This window comes from Schistocerca cancellata, chromosome 11, assembly GCF_023864275.1.
Source record: "Schistocerca cancellata isolate TAMUIC-IGC-003103 chromosome 11, iqSchCanc2.1, whole genome shotgun sequence".
NCBI lineage: Eukaryota > Metazoa > Arthropoda > Insecta > Orthoptera > Acrididae > Schistocerca > Schistocerca cancellata.
Genome location: NC_064636.1, coordinates 95,438,403 through 95,459,882, shown reverse-complemented (window position 1 = coordinate 95,459,882; position 21,480 = coordinate 95,438,403). Strand labels below are relative to the sequence as shown.

Sequence of the window (21,480 nt, the reverse complement as noted above, 5' to 3'; positions counted from 1 at the left end):
GGAAGCAGGAGTGTAATCTCTCTTGTAGCGCCCCAACTCTAAAATCACTCTGGGTCTCTCCAGTAACCAAGGCAGCAGGCAGTTAAAATCCTAGATTTGGGGCAGTACTGGCTCTGCACTGAGGGACTCCAGCACATGGTGCACGTGGATTGCAAATGGCATTGTGGCTCTTCAACAGTTCGAAATAAGGGGGATGAACAACATTATAGAGTGTGGATGAAGTTGGAGCTGTGAGGAACTTGCATGCCTGATGCACTAGGTGGAGCTGCTGGTGACCCCCCAGCATCAGCACATAGGCTGGGTATGGGACTGGCCCTATAGCGACCTGTGGCCAACTGGAGCCCCTCAAGGTGGACAGTGTCAATTCAAATCGAAAGGCCGCGCTAATGCATAAACCATGCACCCTTAGTCCAGCCATGAACGCATGAAAGCTGTATAAAACTTCAATGCTCAGATACACATTGCTGCGGCTCAATGCAAGTTCTTTAGCTGTCAGAATCTACATTCCTAAATCAATAGCTACGGTCCGGGGTCTCTCCCAGGAATGCTGGTCCCCATGTGCCACAATGCATCCCTTGTGCATCAGCTCTCATCTGTGACAAGATTTTAACTGACATTCCTGATGAAAACCTCCAATAGACTCTTCTGAACCTCAAAGATCCATTGCTCATCTCATGACTTCGTATCATTCAAGCTTCTGAGCAGGCTGCCACAGCAGCAGCTTTTATCGAAGACCCAACTCTGGTATTTGCCACATAACCCAAATTGGAAGCTATGCAACATTGGTTGTAGCCCAAGTCTGGAAAAGTCCTCAATGCCATTTCCACAAGGTGAATTGTGTTACTAGGTGTTAGTGTGCCCCCAAAGCTGAAATTTGCCACACCTCCACCACTATGTCTGTGGACTGGTGACTGGGCGACACCAAGGAATATTCTTCCCAGCCATATTTTACAGAAGCGATACAGGTACAGGCTATACTCTTGCAGTCTACTCAGTTGCTTTCTATACAAGCTAAGTTGTAATGCAAGCCAGTCAGATTCCAGACTGACACTGGATCATCAGCTACAGTAATCGACTGGGCTACACAAGCCATTAAGTCTCCTCCAGGCACCGCTTCACAACAAAGTTATGTAGTTTTAGTAACAACACCATTTCTGTTACAGGACATATCTGTTAGAGGCCTTTTCTATAGCAAACGCTACTGTGGCGCCTCAGTTGCTCCAGCTTGGATTCTGAAGGTTGTGGCCCCTTATATCTCAAACCTATCCAGCATAGACTTATTCCATGCCTTGGGGATTGAGTTCTGCGCCACCTCTGATGCAGTCCAAGCCATGGGCCTCTTCCTACACCACCTACATCTTGGTTAAATTAGGACCAGTGTTCTGTCAGTGAGCATCCTGGGATTCCATATATACCTTTAACCTACTGCAGCTCCAAAATTATTTAAGGTCTGTAGCGTCGAGTTTGCATACCAGGATAAGCATCAACAGGACTTGCAACATCATCAGGATGAGGGCGTCTTCATCCCAGTAACACACAGCCAATGGGCCCTTCCAATTTCACTGTGGGGAAACCATCAGGCGCTGGCTGCATGTATGGTGACTTCCAGGACACTGTGAATGCCCAGTCTGTAGTCGTCAGGTATACCACTCCCATGCTTCGGGACACTGTTTACATCTCGTGGGATCTATGGTATTTGCCAAAAATGACCTTCATTATGCTTATTTGCCAAAAATTACCTTCATGATGCTTATCTCCACCTCACACTGCGTAACAGATCCCAGGAGACTGCAATCATAACCATCATAGCCACTCCTTTTGGATTGCTCCAATACACATAGCTTCCGTTTGACATCGCCGAAGTTACATCAGTTTTTTGGAGGTACTATGTTGTTGTGGTCTTCAGTCCTGAGACTGGTTTGATGCATCTCTCCATGCTACTCCACCCTGTGCAAGCTTCTTCATCTCCCAGTACTTACTGCAACCTCCATCCTTCTGAATCTGCTTCGTGTATTCATCTCTTGGTCTCCCTGTACGCTTTTCACCCTCCACACTGCCCTCCAATGCTAAATTTGTGATCCCCTGATGCCACAGAACATGTCCTACAACCGGTCCTCTCTTCTTGTCAAGTTGTGCCACAAACTCCTCTTCTCCCCAATTCTGTTCAATACTTCCTCATTAGTTATGTGATTTACCCATGTTCAGCATTCTTCTGTAGCACTACATTTCGAAAACTTCTATTCTCTTCTTGTCCAAACTATTTATCGTCCATGTTACACTCCATACAAATACTTTCAGAAACGACTTCCTGACACTTATATCATTTCTCGATGTTAACAAATTTCTCTTCTTCACAAACGCTTTCCTTGCCATTGCCAGTCTACATTTTATATCCTCTCTACTTCGACCATCATCAGTTATTTTGCTCCCCAAACAGCAAAACTCCTTTACTACTTTAAGCGTCTCATTTCCTATTCTAATTTCCTCAGCATCACCCGACTTAATTCGACTAAATTCCATTATCCTCGATTTGCTTTTGTTGATGTTCATCTTATATCCTCCTTTCAAGACACTGTCTATTCCGTTCAACTGCTCTTCCGAGTCCCTTGTTGTCTCTGACAGAATTACAATGTTATCGGCGAACCTCAAAGTTTTTATTTCTTCTCCATGGATTTTAATACCTACTCCGAAGTTTTCTTTTGTTTTCTTTACTGCTTGCTCAAAATACAGATTGAATAACATTGGGGAGAGGCTACAACCCTGTCTCACTCCCTTCCCAACCACTGCTTCCCTTTCATGTCCCTCAACTCTTATAACTGTCATCTAGCTTCTGTACAAATTGTAAATAGCCTTTCGCTCCCTGTATTTTACCCCTGCCACCTTTAGAATTTGATAGAGAGTATTCCAAATAACACTGTCAAAAGCTTTCTCTAAGTCCACAAATGCTTGAAACGTAGGTTTGCCTTTCTTCTAAGATAAGTCATAAGGTCAGTATTGCCTCACATGTTCCAACATTTCTATGGAATCCCAACTGATCTTCCCCGAGATCGGCTTCTACCAGTTTTCCCATTCGCCTGTAAAGAATTCGTGTTAGTATTTTGCAGCTGTGACTTATTAAACTGATAGTTCGGTAATTTTCACATCTGTCAACACCTACTTTCTTTGGGATTGGAATTATTATATTCCTCTTGATGTCTGAGGGTATTTAGCCTGTCTCATACATCTTGCTCACCAGATGGTAGAGTTTTGTAAGGACTGGCTCTCCGAAGGCCGTCAGTAGTTCTAATGGAATGTTGTCTACTCCTGGGGCCTTGTTTCGACCCCAGGTCTTTCAGTGCTCTGTCAAACTCTTCACGCAGTATCGTGCCTCTCATTTCATCTTCATCTACATCCTCTTCCATTTCCATAATATTGTCCTCAAGTACATCGCCCTTGTATAGACCCTCTATATACTCCTTCCACCTTTCTGCTTTCCCTTCTTTGCCTAGAACTGGATTTCCATCTGAGCTCTTGATATTCATACAAGTGGCTCTCTTTTCTCCAAAGGTCTCTTTAATTTTCCTGTAGGCAGTATCTGTCTTACCCCTAGTGAGATAAGCCTCAACATCCTTACATTTGTCCTCTAGCCATCCCTACTTAGCCATTTTGCGCTTCCTGTCGATCTCATTTTTGAGACGTTTGTATTCCTTTTTGCCTGCTGCATTTACTGCATTTTTATATTTTCTCCTTTCATCTATTAAATTGAATATGTGTTCTGTTGCCCAAGGATTTCTACTAGCTCTCGTCTTTTTACCTACTTGATTCTCTGCTGGCTTCACTACTTCGTCCCTCAGAGCTGCCCATTCTTCTTCTACTGTATTTCTTTCCCCCATTCCCGTCAATTATTCCCTTATGCCGTCCCTGAAGCTCTGTACAATGGTTTAGTCGGTTTATCCAGGTCCCATCTCCTTTTTGCAGTTTATTCAGTTTCAATCTACAGTTTATAACCTATAGATTGTGGTCAGAGTCCATATCCGCCCCTGGAAATGTATTACAATTTAAAACCTGGTTCCTAAATCAATGTCTTGCATTTATATAACCTATCTGATACCTCCTAGTATCTCCAGGATTATTCCACGTATCTAACCTTATTTTATGATTCTTGAACCAAGTGTTAGCTATGATTAAGTTATGCACTGTGCAAATTTCTACCAGACAGCTTCCTCTTTCATTTCTAATCCCCAATCCACATTCACCTTCTATGTTACCTTCTCTCCCTTTTCCTATTCTCGAATTCCATTCACCTGTGACTATTAAATTTTAGTCTCCCTTCACTACCTGAATAATTTCTTTTATCTCATCATACATTTCATCAATATCTCCATCATCTGCAGAGCTAGTTGGCATATAAACTTGTAATACTGTAGTAGGCATGGGCTGCATGTCTATCTTTGCCACAATAATGCGTTCACTACGCTGTTTGTAGTAGCTTACCTGCACTCCTATTTTTTTAATTCATTATTAAACAAACTCCTGCATTACCCCTCTTTGATTTTGTATTTATAACCCTGAATTCACCTGACCAAAAGTCTTGATCCTCCTGCCACCGAACTTCACTAATTCCCACTATATCTAACTTTAACCTATCCATTTCCCTGTTTAAATTCTCTAATCAACCTGCCCTATTAAGGGATCTGACATTCCGCACTCTGATCTGTAGAACGCCAATTTTCTTTCTTCTGATAACGACATCCTCTTGAGTAGTCCCCGCTCGGAGATCTGAATGGGGGACTATTTTACCTCTGGAATATTTTACCCAAGAGGACGCCATCATCAGTTAACCATACAGTAAAGCTGCATGCCCTCGGGCAAAATTATGGCTCTAGTTTCCCATTGCTTTCAGCTGTTCACGGCACCAGCACAGCAAGGCCGTTTTGGTTAATGTTACAAGGCCAGATCAGTCAGTCATCCAGACTGTTGCCCCTGCAAGTACTGAAAAGGCTGCTGCCCCTCTTCAGGAACTACACATTTGTCTGGCCTCGCAACAGATACTCCGCCATTGCGTTTGCACCTATGGTACGGCCATCTGTATTGCTGAGGCCTGCAAGCCTCCCCACCAACAGCAAGGTCCATGCTTTACAGGGGGGGGGGGGGAATGAGCAACACTTAAAGGACGTCTCAGGGACCGTGAGCTACCTTGACAATTTTCTGGTTGTTGGAAAGTATACAGCTGATGTTGCTCTTCTCCCCATTCACAGAAGCTTACCTTCGTTGTTATCTTGGCAAATGTTCTTTTTCCATCGACCAGGTCGAATATTTAGGACACATCTTCAGGACATCAGGCATATTTCTTACACCACATTGTTTGTTTGCCATCCAAAAATTACTGGCCTCGATAGATGCATTCCAGCCGAAGTCAGCCAAACTGCTAGAGACCATTCATGCCTCATGCTTCAGCGATTCTGGCACCACTCGCTCTGTAACAGAGTTCCCTGGAAGTGGCCATCCTAATGTAATAAGGTGTTCCAAAACCCGAAGAAGGCCCTCTTCGACCGACATGTCTCATGGCATACAATCCAACGAAACCATTGGTATTAGTGGCTGATGCTGACTGGCACACTTTTGTCCCATATTGAGAATGGCGTGGAGCGACCCACTGCATTTGTATCCAAGACACTTACAGCAGGACAGAGGAACCACATAGAAAAAGGGGCTTTGGTCATCATCTTTGGCAGCAAACGCTTCCATGCCTACATCTATAGCCGCCGTTTCACACTCATGACAGATCATAAGCCTCTAATGCGACTCTTCAAGTATTCAGCAACTTGCCACTGTGGGCTCTGTTTCTCTCAGGATATGCCTATGGTATCCAATATCACCGTAATGCCGCCAATGCCAATATCCTATCGCGATTTCATGTCAGCCAGAACCCAGAATTTCATGAGGGTCCAGAAGTCTGTTTTCATGAGGACAGTGAGACTGCCATCACCAAAGACCTATCTTCCAATTGTGGGATAACACACAGTGACAAGCCATGTCCTCCAGGAGGTTTTGCATTATACAAGAGAAAGATGGCCTGCAGACTAAGTAATCTCTCATCTACCCAGACCTCCAAGCCTTCTGTAGCACGCAGCAAAAGTCTTTATCCTTGCATCACATTGCGCTGATAAAGGTCGCGATGGGCCACGCTCAGGTCCTCATTCCCAGAACCCTATGGCATTGGGAAGTCATTTTGACTCTCCTAGCAATACATCCACTGGAAGGGTATGGAGACACTTAATGCGAGAATGGTGAAAGAGTGCCTCACATGTCAAAACTAGCAAGCTGTGCCCCCCTGTCAGTATTTTCCATCGCTTCCTATGGTGACTCATTGGTCCTGTCTTCATTTGGACTTTGCTGGCCCATTCCTTGGATCTGTGTGGCGTCTGATTTTGAATGTGAGCAGTGGGTGGTCCTTTGTGTTTTTCATGCCATTCACAACCTCAGTGAAGACGATCCAAATTGTTGCATGGTTGTTCGCCCTTAAAGGTGTCCCACAAGCCTTGGTAACTGACAATGGCCCCATTTATCATCAGCAGAATTCTGATTCTTGCTGTTCAATTTAGTTTCATCAGTCCACATGGTCAACCTCATAAATCACCATTTTCCCTAGAATCAGAACAGCCCCCTACCTTCTTGGATCAATGGATGGTGTAGGTTTTCTTTGCAGGATCCAGTGCAGCTGTGGACACCCTCCCTTTATTCTCCATTTGATTGGGCAGGCATTGTTTGAATTTCAGTTGCTGCGAAGAGGCTGTTGCTGCTGGCATATCCATGAAGTATGGGCCCATCATGGATCCAAACCACTGATGGGTGCCATAACTCCTTCTTGCACTCCAGATGCCAGTAATGCGACTCTCTTTGCGCCGTCTACCATTTCCTCCAACCCAAGACCTCCTGTGGCCAGCCACAATTCGTCACTCTCTCATCCCATATGAATAGAAGTGGATCCAGCCCCCCCCCCCCCAGAATGGTGAATGCTCCAACACGGTCGAGGCCTCCAGGGCCTGCTGTGGCCTAGATGCACTTTTGGGGGAGAAGGGCGGGCAGCGGCAACATGAATTACGGTTGTACCATGTATGTCACAGAATGTAACGCTCATACAGTCCGTAGCTGCCACGCAAGATTTTCAGAAGGCGCACTAAGAACTACAGACCAATAGATATCTCGACAGGCAAAAGTAAGAGGTCGCTGGCCTTATCGCAGGACCGTGCCCGTATCCGGTCACGAGTTAGAACGGGACAGCACGGTTCTTCCTGGAGAATAACTATTTAAGGGAACCCAGGGATCACTGTGGACAGTTCCCATCGACGAGAGTTGGCTGATTCATGCTATTGTCTATACGCCATCGATGACGACAATGCAGCGGCGAGAAGTAGGCTTCTGATTTGGAAAACAGCTCTCACCGAGTGTTGGTCATTTCAATGTTTAGTTCCGGCTCCAGGGATTTAGGTGGAGCCAAATCCACAGAATTGTATTTTGTTCGGAAACGCAGAGGAGGTATAGTCAGACTGTAATTATAAATTGTGACAAACAGTTAATTTGCCTTTCGAACGGACAATAATGGAACTAAGAAAATTTTTTGCTTCAACTGGGATACTCAATAACGAAAAACAGATGGATTTTGCAGAAATTATGAGCTCCACAGTTTGATATCAGTAATACCGGTTTTCTGTCACTAAATATGATCTGGGCACGCCTCGACGTTATTCGCGAGCTGTTAGGGTACATTATACTTTGGGCCAAAAAGAACGTTAAATACAAATTATTCGGTTGTCGAATGATACTTTATATCAGCGAGGCTTTCCGTTTTCTATGGACTGGCGACATGCAGACCTACGCGAAGTAACTCTGCAAAACTACAGAATAACATGTGACATATTATACTTCATTATTTTCATCGTGGCAGTGACAGTATAACAGAGGTAGTGGCGGAGGACATACGTTGCCATATGTAATTTTATTTATGTTCGAAACAGGCTTATGTCTCTTGAAACTATTTTATTGGTCTTGACACAGCTGCTGGTCTAAGAGATTATTCATTTATTTGTGTGTATGAGTTCTGAAGAAGGCTATATTATTATAGCAGAAACCATGGTCCAGATTTAAAAGAAACAAAATTTAGTGCAACTGTGGGCTGTTTTTCATTCGAGACAACATATTATACAGTGCAGAATCCCAACGCCCCTCCTACACTGTCTGGAGCACTGCTAACAGTTCTCTTACACTACAGCAGATGTCAGTCGCGTCGCCCTTATGGAACGTCACGACTGACAGCTTCCTCACCTGCATTAAACCGGCAGATGAGCGCTGAAGTGGAGACGACACACTGTATGCAACACACTCACAAGTCAGGCGACCATCTCCTCACAGATTACGATGGTAAAACGTAAAAGATATCCGTATCCTGAGTGACATGCATGCTGGATGTCAGAAAAATGAGAATACTGAGAAGTTACGTCCAGAAACAGTGAAGTTTTATAATGACACTAAGGATGGAGTCGATGTTTTTGACCAAATCGCTAGATACTACAGTCTCAGAGTTGTTACACAACGATGCCCTGTAAGTGTCTTTTCCTTGACCTCGCCATGATTAACGCTCGCACAATTTTTAAGTCAGGTACCTCTGAGAAGATTTCACGTCGGGACCTTATCCTCAGAGTAGCAGATGACCTCGCTGCCTCTTACACACTGCAGACAAAAGTCAATCTCCCCTTACAGGCACTTGATACTGCCAGTGGCCAATAAGGAATTAGAAGGTCTTCTCAAATTCAGGTTTCCTGGAGACAACAAAACAACAAAGGGAAATAAAACGTCAAGTGCAACAAGTACATGTGCAAAAGATGCCGAGCAAAAACTGTTGTCGGCTTTTTGAATCGCTGAGTAGGCAATTCTGTCACGTCCTTTTTCTTAAATATACTTAAATATCTATAATTATAGGCTGAAGTTATTTATTCTTATGTTTTATTTCCTTCATTGCAATAACCACAAAAAATGCAGAGCATTTTAGTCACCTACTGCTTTTTAGAATGTTTCACAAATATTTGGTACTTATCTTATTCTTCTATAAAAGGAAAAATACTATTAATACTCACATAAACAATATGTTTTGATTCTGTTTCAATCTTTTTATAAAGAAAAACATTACAACATTGCTTTACCAAATTTACGAAAGATTGTGGAATTTCTTCTGTAACATTTAAAATAAAAAATGTTTACTTAGAGAAAATTTATATTTGACCACGTACTGTTCATTTTAGAGACGTATTGTCAACATGAAGACGCTTAAAATACCACCCAAATACGAACAAAATGGTGGTTTTGTACTGCGGGTCAAAAATGACCCACATGGTACTACCAGGGGTATGGCGAAGTCTGGTTCTTTTAGTGTTAGGAAGTGATGGTTGAAGCAGATCCAGTTGTGGCTCAAGCAAGTTCTCACATGGAGGGTGCTGTGCAAGGGGGAAGGGTCCACTCAGTGACGCTGTGTTTCAGAATCGCCCACAGCAGGACAGGTCCAGGAGGGGAAAGAGGCTCCCACTGTGGACCTGGGCACCCTGCTGGACGCTGGAGGCAGCGCCGTGGTGACTCTGGTGGCGGGCGACACCCGTCTGGCAGCGCACAGGGCCGTCCTGGCCGCCAGGAGTCCCGTGTTCGCCTCTATTTTCAGCCACGGCACGCTGGAGGCCACAGTCCCAGACGTGGGGGGCCAGTTACTGCGCCACCTCGTGGCCTACATGTATACCCTGCAGGCCCCACAGTTGGCCAGAATGGCCCCCCAGCTGCTGGCCGCGGCTGATAAGTACGGCTTGTCAGGCCTGAAGGCTCAGTGCGAGCAGCAGTTGGCTGCACAGCTGTCTGTTGAGACTGCGGTGGCCACAGCTGTGCTCGCTATTCGGAACTCCTGTAGCAGCCTTAAGAAGGCCGCCGCCGCCTTTATAAAGACTCATATTTTGTACGTGATGGCCACGAAGGGTTGGGCAGATGCGCTACATTGTCAGCCTGAAGATTTAATTGAAGTGCTCAAGCTGCTGTCTGAGCCACCAGCAGAAACCAGGTAAATACAAGAGAAGCTACATGTCTACCTTGTCCAGTCCTGTGTAGTTCTGTGTGTGTGCGTGTACTTCCAGCTCCTTTACGTGTATCTGTGCAGCAAAATACACCATCACTGACAGACATTTTCTGATATCTCGCGATGCTTTCATTCATTTATGTTAGTTTAATGTTGTTGTTGTGGTCTTCAGTCCAGAGACTGGTTCGAAGGAGCTCTCCATGCTACTCTATCCTGTGCAAGCTTTTTCATCTCCCAGTACCTACTGCAACCAACATCCTTCTGAACCAGCTTAATATATTCATGTCTGGGTCTCCCTCCACAGTTTTAACCCCCCCACGCTGCCCTGCAATACTAAATCAGTGATCCCTTGATGCCTCAGAATATGTCCAATCAACGGATCCCTTCCTTCAGTCAAGTGCTACAAATTCCTCTTCTCCCCAATTCTATTCAATGCATCCTCATTATTTCTGTGATCTACCAATCTAATCTCCAGGATTTTTCTGTAGCACCACATTTCGAAAGCTTCTATTCTTTTCTTGTCTAAACTATTTATCACCCATCTTTCACTTCCATACATGGCTACACTCCATACAAATACGTTCAGAAAAGGCTTCCTGACGCTTGAATCTATACTCGATGTTAACAAATATCTCTTCTTCAGAAACGCTTTTCTTGCCACTGCTGGTCTACATTTTATGTGCCCTCTACTTCGACCATCATCAGCTACTTTGCTCCCCAAATAGCAAACCTCATCTACTACTTTAAGTTTGTCATTTCCTGATCTAATTCCCTCAGCATCATTGAACTATATTTCATTATCCGCCTTTTGCTTTTGTTGATGTCCATCTTATATCCTCCTTTCAAGACACTGTCCTTTTCTTTCAACTGCTCTTCCAGGTCCTTTGCTGTCTGTGACAGAATTGCAATGTCGTCGCCAAACCTCAGAGTCTTTATTTCATCTCCAGGGATTTTAATTCCTACTCTTAATTTTTCTTTTTTTTTCCTTTACTGCTTGCTCTATATATAGATGGAATAACATCAGGGATACGCTACGGCCCTGTCTCAGTCCCTTCCCAAACACTGCTTTCCTGTCAAGCCTGTCTATTGTTATAGCTGCCATCTGGTTTCTGTACTAATTGTAAATAGCCTTTCGCTCCCTCTATTTGACCCCTGCCACCTTCAAAATTTGAAAAAGAGTATTCCAGTCAACATTTTCAAAAGCTTTCTCTATGTCCGCTAATGTTACAAACGTAGGTTTACCTACCGTTAATCTATCGTATAAGTTGTAGGGTCAGTATTGCCTCACATGTTGCAACATTTCTATTGAATCCAAACTGGTCTTCCCCATGCTCGCTTTCTACCATTTCCATTCGTCTGTAGAGAATTCGTGTTTATTATTATTCTGCTGTTACTTGTTAAACTGATAGTTCAGTAATATTCACACCTGTTAGAATTAAAGAAGTACTAGATCCAACTGGGTTTATTACCGGATAGGTTTGGTTAAAAAAATCATTGGAGAACTTAATTATTCGTAGATTTATAAATGGTTTTATCATTATTTGCGGCCATTAGATGTGCTGAACTGCATATGTGCAACAGCCTTATAGGTTCTGGTGTAAAGTATCTGAATAAGCGGTATATTGCTGTGAAGAGGGTAGGAGCTGTATCAGCAGTGGGGTGGACATAGTGATGTGCTGCTCACAACAGATCTACACCAGACACAACGATGTGTAGTGTCAGCAGCCATGGCAGCGACCTGCAGGGTTTATTCTGTGTGCTGTGCAATTCACCAAAATCTCTTTACTCAATACTACATATATTGTTGTCTGCTGTCTCTTCTGGTGTTCACAATGAGATACTTACAACCGACATATGCTGCATAAAGGAAGGATGGCGATGATCAACAAGCGTGTAGTCCGGCGTTAACACCAGGAACTCTGCAGCGCAGTTCAAAGAGATCAGAAAAGAATTTAAAACTTTCCATCTCTGATGTTGTCATGACATAAAAATGAAACCTTGGAAAAAAATAGGTGCTGTGCAGAAGACTGTCAGACTGATCGCTATTTCCACATCACTACTGCAGTTTGATTTCTATGTTTCTCCTTCACTTTCTATGTTCATTTCTGAAATATACCTACGGTTCACAGAACAAACTTTGTTTATTCTCCCCAAGTAGTAGAGTGTTATTAGATACAGGTCTTAAGATGTGTGCTAGAATCCAAGAAGAAGGGTGCGGTGCTGAATCGAATCATGAGGAAGACATCCGTTGCAGGACGTGACACAAGTACGTCTCCAGGAAGCTGTAGGTACTTACTCCTCAAACAGCCGGTGGCCACTTCAGGAGACAACAGACCAGTCTCCGCAACCCAGAAAGATCCACAAAATGCGCAGATCCACACAACGCTTCCCATTTCCTTTCGCCTTGTGTTCCGTTGTTCCAAAGGATATGTGCTGTAATTTGGACATTCCCATTCTCTAGCACATTAGCAGAGGTGGTTTTATTGTCAAAACACTGTATGTGTTTCTTGGTGGAACATCTGTCAGTTGTCTACCAACCTGGCAGCCTTGCTTGTAGTTCTCTATGCTGTTTCTAAAGGCTACCCAAAGAACTTCACAGTGTTAGGACATTCCCTACCCCATACACTGCAGTTACTGATACATCTCCCACAATATGAGTATACATAAGACCTTTTGTCTCGTTATCATTTTCTATATGCTGTATCACTTAACAAATGCACCATAAAATCCTAATGCCCAATAGTTCACACATATTTGCTTTTTGCAGATGTTTTGTGTCTGTGTCTGTGTGTGTGTGTGTGTGTGTGTGTGTGTGTGTGTGTGTGTGTGTACAGTAGGTTCAGAAATTTCCTTTAGAGTCTTACATGATTTGTAGAGGGGAGTGAGAGCTGGAATCCATGTCCAGAAACAAACTGTTTCCCTCCTACGACGGTCTCAGTTCAGATGTTTAACTCATCCACTTCTGCTTGAGCAGCTGAGTTAGGTGTGATGCAGTACAGTTACTAGATAACAATTCGAAAGAAACACAGCGAAAGATCCCTTTATCAGATAAGCCTCCTTGTTTGTATTATCACTTAAATATTACGTGTTCACATTACTCCAAAACAAAAGATCAAGCTGGCAAACAGTACATGCAGAAGGTAATGTTTAAGTGTTAATGGAAACAGATGTGTGGAACTGATAAATGGATGCTTAGCTGTGTTTACTTTCGGACTGTTACCTAATAACTGTATTACATCATGCCTAATTCACTTCTTGAAGCAGAAGTGAATGATTTAAACATGTGAACTCAAACTGTCGTAGAATGCATACAGTACATTTCCAGACGGAGTTCCTGTTCAACATATTACGTTCTCTCCCCCCTCTACAAGTCCTAGTAGTTTGTAAAGAGATCACTGATAGAGTTTCCACTCATCGACCTGTATCTTCTCCTCACTTGTAGCAACCACAGCTTACTTTAGTCACATTTAATGACTGATAATGATTTAATGCGTATTTACACAACATTGAATTGTCTCCTGTGTTATGTAACCCATGTCTCCTTAATTTAAATCCAACTCTTTCCTTCGTTCTACAGGAAATCTTCTTATCACAGTCTGATAGAACTGTATATATAGAATAAAAAAATTTTCATTCGAATAGCAACTGCTGACTACATATCATGCATAAGTGTATGTATAGAATGCTTCTGTTTGCCTTTTTTATCTTACTCATTCCTCAATGTTCTCTAGTTTATTGAGAGTGCTCGTTGGCCAATGTGAAACAAATATATTTACTTGCCTCTTTTGGTGACAGTTAAACGTATTAAGGGAATAGCTGCACAGTATCACACATCTGTATCCCTTGCTTCTCTAAATTTCTTTTGGTGCACAGTTCAGAATCTGCTCTTCTGTAATTTACCAGCTGTGCATCCTACAGCCAAGTCCCTAACAGCTACCGATACAATCTGATGATAATGGTACAAGTTGTACATGTAAAGATTATTTCCATTTTTATTTCTGTGGGAATGTTGTTTTTATGTATTTAAACTACGCTGATGACTAGTTGTCATATCAGTTCAACCTAAATGTTGACCTTAGCATGTACCTTTTATTTGTACTTTAATTTATTCAGCCTGTTGTTTGCTAAGCGATGCTACTAGTGTGGGGGCTGAACCGATTAGCACAGGGGTAAGTCCTTCCCCTCAGAGGACCCACTACTGATGTTGAAAGTGTGTGTTCTATTAGTTGTGTCTGGACAAACTCTCAGCAGCATTGTCTGCAGTGGGCTGCCCTCTGTCCTCCGTGTGTACAGAGTGGCCACACCCTGTGTCTCTGCACAGCACTCCAGCCACTGGAGACAGCGAGGGCACCCCGACCAGTCAGCTGCACATGGGCCACAAAAACTGCAGCAGGGCTCCTGTTCCAGCTGCAAAGCACACAGCTACCTGCCCCACTCCCACATTTGACGACGCTTCCGTCTCTTTCCTGCGGTGAGTACTGTCGCTATGCACCATTTCCACATTCACCATACCACTTATGAGGGCGTTAGCCAAGTGATCTTTTCCAAAAACAGAATTTCACTTTATTGTATTTTTCGATAAAATAGAAGTTATAATTGTCAAGAAACGGCATTTTATTTGTTAATTTTTGATGTTTGTGGAAGCATGTATCATAGTGTATCTCGAGATATTTCTCTGGGAACAGAGTGTGAATTACAACCCGTTCAGACCACAGTTATTTGACAAAGGTACTATAAACAACTTTTACTCTCCAAATGTAGTGAATGAATAGGTGTGTCGGGTGAAAGTTATCGTTTCACTGGTGGTTTCCCATCCCCTAAAGTAATGTTGTATAAAATTGGTGTTACAGCTAAATTTATGCATTGTAACTAAAAATATTACTTTAATGAGAATAAATAATTATCTGCAAGTTCGTTATGGTCGTCAAAAGGAAATGATGATGGGTCATTATGAAGGAAAAGACGTAAAAATAATATCCATTAGCAGAATAAAGTTATGGACTGTTGCAGAATGAAGTTTAATTTTTATGTGATTTCCTGTATTTTTTCCTTCAAATTATTTTTTGACGTGTCAGTATTTAGTAACAACTGCAAATTTGCGCCATACTGGGTGTAAAATACCTGTTTAACATTTGCCACAAGCAGTAGCCTTAACTAGTAGGTCATCCTATCAAACGACCTCACTTGGCTCAAACTTTAAGCTGTCAGTTTTATTTCCATGTTTGTTTTGCAGACACTATAATTGCGTTTCACAGAATGAGCCGGAATAGCACCATTGGATGAATGGCGTCTGTAAGAGACGGAGGTTCCGTCTGCCACGAGAGCCGAATATGAGGTCGTCTGGCAGTAGTTCTTGGAAATCATTTGTTGGAACATCAGACTCAACGAAACTGGAAGTCACACGTGCAGTCGCGTGGTGAGGCAGCCTAGTAGTAAAGGCCACTGCTTGTGATGAGCGAGAAATCCGTATTCGACAGCCAGTATGGGACAAATTTTCGGTGGTCACTACATAATGGTCAATATGGCTGCTCATGTTAATCAAGCAATCCTGCTGCACGTGTGGTCAGGTCGAGTCGTGTGTTGTGGTGTACGACGTCTTTTGTAAACAAATCCCTGCAATTAACTGTGTGTCACAGGTGTTGTGGGTAGAGATCTTGACTCAGCATGGGGAAATTTCTGCGTAAATGGATCGTGCTATCGACTTATATTTATGCAAATCGATTGTCGATGGTAGCAGATAATGGTAGTTGACTTCACGAAAAACTGTGAGTGCACATTGCATTACATTTGTTGCATATTTAAAGACCTGTTACCTGACATTTTAAAAAGCATGTCGTGCATTATGCAATTTTACATATAATTCTGCATTGTTCTACATCACTAGTAAAATTAGTTTTGAGCTATAAACGGAGGGTAATAACAATGAATTACAAAGTAAATTAAATCAGTTGTAGGAAATAGATTATTAATTAATGATAGTAATTTAGAACAGAAAGTAGAAACATAGGAAAGGAATGATCTCCTAATATTACTGTTAAAACAAAATATGACATATAAATTAAGATTTGTGTGGTGGCCATTCCATGTGGGAGGGCCTTGGCAGAAACCTTACTAAATGAAATACATCATGAATGACTGTGAGTGTATTTGTTTATACTGTCTATGGAGTAGTGACACTTATTAGATCTTATTTAGGGCATACTATTGCACTATTTGTGTTGCCATGGCTAGATGTAGTTACCCATAAACATGTCGTATGTGTGCTGTTATTTTGTATGTCTCTGAGCATGATGTTTTTATCTTTAAGCAATGTCATGGGCTGGAGTGGAACCACAGAACTTTAAGATTCGCCTCACCATATAGCATAATCCTTAGATGTAATGAGTGTCTCAGTTCTTCAATTAGTCGTTTTCCTTCCCATTTTTAACTGTTGTATTGAAAATGCATATCAGGTAAATGAAAAAATCACATGTGATGCCTCCTTTCTTATAGTTATCTTTTTTTGTCTGTTTTAGGTATTGAACCTCTTATAATATGAGTCTTTGTCTGATGTTGTTGCTGTGCTTGTGTCATTTTCTGTGCCTGCACCTACATCAATGTCTGTGGTGTGCCTCAGTTTGTGTCCTTCCAAGGATCGTGTTGTTGTGGTTGTTATGTGCTTGTCTGAGATCTGCCATGTGAGTTCCCTCATCTGTAGATTTCGTGCAGTGTTCTTGAAACCTTAACAGTTGCGTTGCTTAGAGAACACTATTTGTCTGGGTCTCGTAGCATTTCTTTGATGTCGTTATGCTCTGTTACAGATCTTATATGTGTGAGGGTGTTGAATGTAATGTCACATGTTCAGGAAACCCATATGCCCCACATGTGCGTGTAGTACTCTAGCTAAGGACCACTCCGTTCAAGCCCAGTCGCAATGTGAACAACGGCACGGCTTGGATTCGTATGCTTGTGATGAAGCTGTACTTGTAAATAGTGGAAGAAGGAGAAAACACGATGGCCTTTGTCGGTCATCTCCCAGTCCATTTTTCAGGTGTCAAGGTGGCAGTTATTTAATTGACTCATGTCTACAATGTTTTCCCCTGTTATCACTGGAATCTAGTCATGTGTACCCCTCATGACCCAGCACACCGCCGCTCTGTGGTGGATAATGATGTCAATGCGGCAAGACCCCAGAATCACACACAAGGCTTCTACTGACGAGGTGCCAAAAGCACGCAGCATTCTGAGTAGCATGCTCCTCTGTCCTAGCCTCACTGTGCCTCCATAGGCCAGTGGACACAGGCAGTGTGTTTATGCACCTACTGCGAAGCGTAGTAAGGCTTCCAAGAGAGCTGTGTCATATGTTAGTAGCGCATGGACAGGGCCATATACTGATTTCATTGCTAATGCACTTACTGTTAAAGTCAAAGACAATGTATTTTGCACGTGAACAATGCGTATGCATGCCCACAATTAGCAACAATGACCGTATTCAACGTGCCTTCTTAATATAATTAAGGCGTTATACAGTAAGGTATTGTGTGACATAAGAATTTCGTTATTATTCAAGGGAATATATGGGAGTGAAAGAAGTACTGCAAAGTTTATATTTTGGTACAAAGTCCATAAGTGAATTTAAGGAAACACAACGCCTGCTCCACAGAGATTCCAGCACTGTGTGCTTTGGTGAACCAGGATAGTCAGCCATGGGCATGCATGAACTGTGGACCCAAGTTACATTTAAAAGTCTCGTACGCCATACAATACAATTCACACACAGTAATACATAATCATGGAAGACAGAACACTTATTCTTAAGTTACATCACGAACTGGAAACTGACAAGCATTTGCCAAATGTCTTGCATAAAAGTAATGCAGGTGATGTAACACAAGAAGAGGTGCATACAAACAGCCAACGAGAAGAAAGTATCCAAAAAATTATTAAAGCGACAGACCACAGCGAGAATCTGTAGAAATGCCAGGTACCTCTCTGCTTGAGGTGACAAACAAACATGCACACCACAAAACATACGATATTGTTAAACACAGTGTACATACTGTCGAGGAAAAACTTTAAAATATATTGTATGTAGTATATTATTGTAACTAAAATATTACTTTAATGCGAATAAATAATTATGTACCAGTTCGTTATGGTCGTCAAAAGGAAATGATGATGGGTCATTATGAAGGGAACGACGTAAAAATAATATCCATCAGCAGAATAAGGTTATGGAATGTTGTAGAGTGAAGTTTAATTTTTATGTGATTTCCTGCATTTTTCCTTCAAATTAGTTTTTGACGTTTCAGTATTTAGTAACAACTGAAAATTTGCGCCATAATTGGTGTAAAATACTTCTTTAACATTTGCAACAAGCAGTAGCCTTAACTAATAGGTCATCCTATCAAACGACCTCACTTGGCTCAAACTTTCAGCTGTCAGTTTTATTTCCATATATTAGTGGAATCTCGGTAAAGTACGTAACAGAACAGAAAAGGAATTATACCAATTTATAGAGTTATGAAAACTTGAGAGACGCAATCACCTGCACCCCCTGTCGATTTGGGGGTTAGACTAGACCCAAGGTATTCCTGCTTATTGGAAGAGGCGATGGAATGGAGTATCCCACTTTTCAGCCTAATAAGTTCTGGTCCCCTTTTAAGGTTTGACCTCGAACTTCCCAAATTCTACAGACATACAGACGATTTTGGTAAGGACACCTTACATGGTGCACCAGACATCCATTATACATTTAGATCTTCACCACCTCTTATTGTCACAGCTGTTCAACTCCGCCAACAATTCAGCTGTTTGGGTGATGTCACTTTCCAGGGTACATCCCATTCTCCACTGTCCTCCTTCATCCCACTCACCATAGAGGATTTCTCTGCATCTACTATCCAGCATGGTAGCCATCCATCTTGGGCAGCTGTCAGGTACCCTCTTGATACTTGCCCCCTAGCAACACAGGGATCGCACTGCTGATGCCTGAGCTGCAAACTCCCCACATTTGCCAAGGAGTACATGCCCATCTTCTTGGGGAATCAAGACTCCCGGCCACAGCCATCGTGCCAGGTGGCTTGCTGTGGCTGGGTGGCCCTGTGGAGAGAGCCTCTCATCAGAGTGCGTGGCATCAGGGCGCACGACCTGCAATAAAGTGCACCAGGTCATCTCTTGTTGGGGACTGGCGCCAGCAATCTCTAAGAAGGGCAGGGTAAACTACAATGTTGACAGATATGATCCTGAATTGTTGGCCTCCGTAGTTGCACCATGGGAGGAACAAAGGAGTATGGAAAAGAGAGAACCTTGTTCGCCAAGGTATTTAGTCTGCAGCAGAATAGATGGGCACTGCTTTCTGGCTATAAAGCCTCTATTTTCTTTATCAAGAACCTGGAAGACGAGTTTGTCGAAGTGGCTGTATTATCGAAAATGAGAAATGTGGCAGTCCTAAATTAGACAGTATCCTCAGCCCAGCCCTGGGCATTGCTCGCCTGTGACCTGCTCAATCATATTCCTCTTTCTGTCATCCCCCATCAACATGGTCCCCACAACATGGTCGAGGGGATTATTTTCCACCAGGACCTTCTCTTGCAATCTGACGACAAGCACCACACCAATTTAGAGCAGTGGGATGTTCACTTCATTCGGCATATCTACACAGGACTGAAAAACAATAGGGTTGCTACTGATGCCTACATCTTGCCCTTTGTGGGTGGTTCACTTCCCAAAAAATCAAGGTGATGGTATATCGATGTGATACGTCCTACCCCCTATATGGTGCTTTAACTGCTGGTAATTTGGGCATATCTTTTCCCACAGCAATTCCAGCACCACATGTTGAGACTTGCGAACCGTTACAACATTCTCCTTTCAAGGCAACCATTTCTACCCGTAATGAAATGGCAAACTTTTGCATGGCAAGAAAAGACACTCATAACCAACTTACTGTATAAAACACGTAAGCACTTTGAGTAAAAGCCTTAAAAGGTATTGAACTGAAAAAACACACAACAGTTCTTGCTGACTATAAACAATATAAAATAATCCACTACGGCATACATTAACAACCTTGCTTGATTATAGCCATATATACATAAACACAAATTTACATAAGTTAGAGCTTCCAGATGAGCAGGAATTCCTTATGCAATTGACTAGTTCTTACTACGAGGAAAAAGGAATTTTTTTTTCTTTCTAGGAGAACCTTTTACATGTGAGTCTAGTAATACCAGTTATGGCAGGCGAGAGAATGGATCACTCTTAGTGCCTTGCATCTTAAACAGTACAACCATTGGTGCATTAGACTTTCACAGATATAGTAGAGGCTAACAGTCGAATAAACCCGTAGGTGGCCGGGCACGGTGGCCGAGCGGTTCTAGGCGCTTCAGTCCGGAACCGTGTGACTGCTATAGTCGCAGGTTTGAATCCTGCCTCGGCCATGGATGTGTGATGTCCTTAGGTTAGTTAGGTTTAAGGAGTTATATGTTCTAGTGGACTGATGACCTCAGATGTTAAGTCTCATAGTGCTCAGAGCCATTTGAACCAAACCTGTAGGTAAGCTGGGAGAGGAAAGAAGCAATCCGAACCACAAATTTAATCTGACCACCACCCCCGCTTTCGTCCTCAAAAGGGGACAAACGGACCACCCTTTTTAATATTACCACCTTCCCGCAGGTGGGCAGACGAGAATGAATGGCGGGAAACCCACAAAATATACGGTTGATATAATTAACAAGAATAAGTAAATTGAATTCAATTAAACTTCATAAAATCTAGTAACAATCAATACTCAACTTCTGGTGCGTTACGACTCCCAGGATGAACCAACGCAAAACCTCTGCCGAGCCGCCCGCTGCCAGCCATTTCAACGGACGCAGGAAGGCGCGCCGATTTTCAGAACCTCCTTGCCGGTCGACAGCATACGGCCGAACTGCAAAGTAGGCCCCTCGCGACCCACGCTCAGTAAGATTCCTTTCGCGACGAGCAGTTAACGCCGCATACCATGGAGCCGCTGTTCGCGTCGCTTACGCTGGTGCCGCGGTCTGCGCGCTGTCCCTCTGGCACCAGCAGAGAAGTCGCTTCTTCATGCCACAACTGCAAACTCTCCACAAGAGCCCATACAGCCACATCATAAACCCACGCGAACAGCCCACTTTTCCCCTTTCCCTCTAGAGGGAGACACCGAAGCCTTCAATTGCGACAAAAGCACCACCGCCAGAGAAAGGAGAGCGACTGCTTCACGCTACGTGCTGTGGCGTGCTTTTCAAACTGACCTTACTATGGCTCACCAGTGGTCCCAACACCACCAGTCCCTAGCAGTTCCAGGTCTGAGGACGAGGTGGAGATCGTAGAATCCCTCAAGGTCCTAGATCTTGCTGACGCTTCAGATGCAACAGTCCTGGATACCA

At 43.1% G+C, this 21,480-nt stretch overlaps 1 protein-coding gene across 2 annotated transcripts in view; it reads left to right on the top strand.

The window, feature by feature from the left end:
- LOC126108676 (poly [ADP-ribose] polymerase tankyrase-1-like) overlaps positions 1 to 21,480 on the top strand; it is a 232,661-nt gene that overhangs the window by 22,381 nt on the left and 188,800 nt on the right. For both annotated transcript variants that reach the window (XM_049913985.1, XM_049913987.1), the window contains exons 4-5: positions 9,514 to 10,075; positions 14,412 to 14,561. In XM_049913985.1, coding sequence (XP_049769942.1) covers positions 9,514 to 10,075; positions 14,412 to 14,561 — 712 coding nt within the window. The remainder of the gene's footprint in view (positions 1 to 9,513; positions 10,076 to 14,411; positions 14,562 to 21,480) is intronic.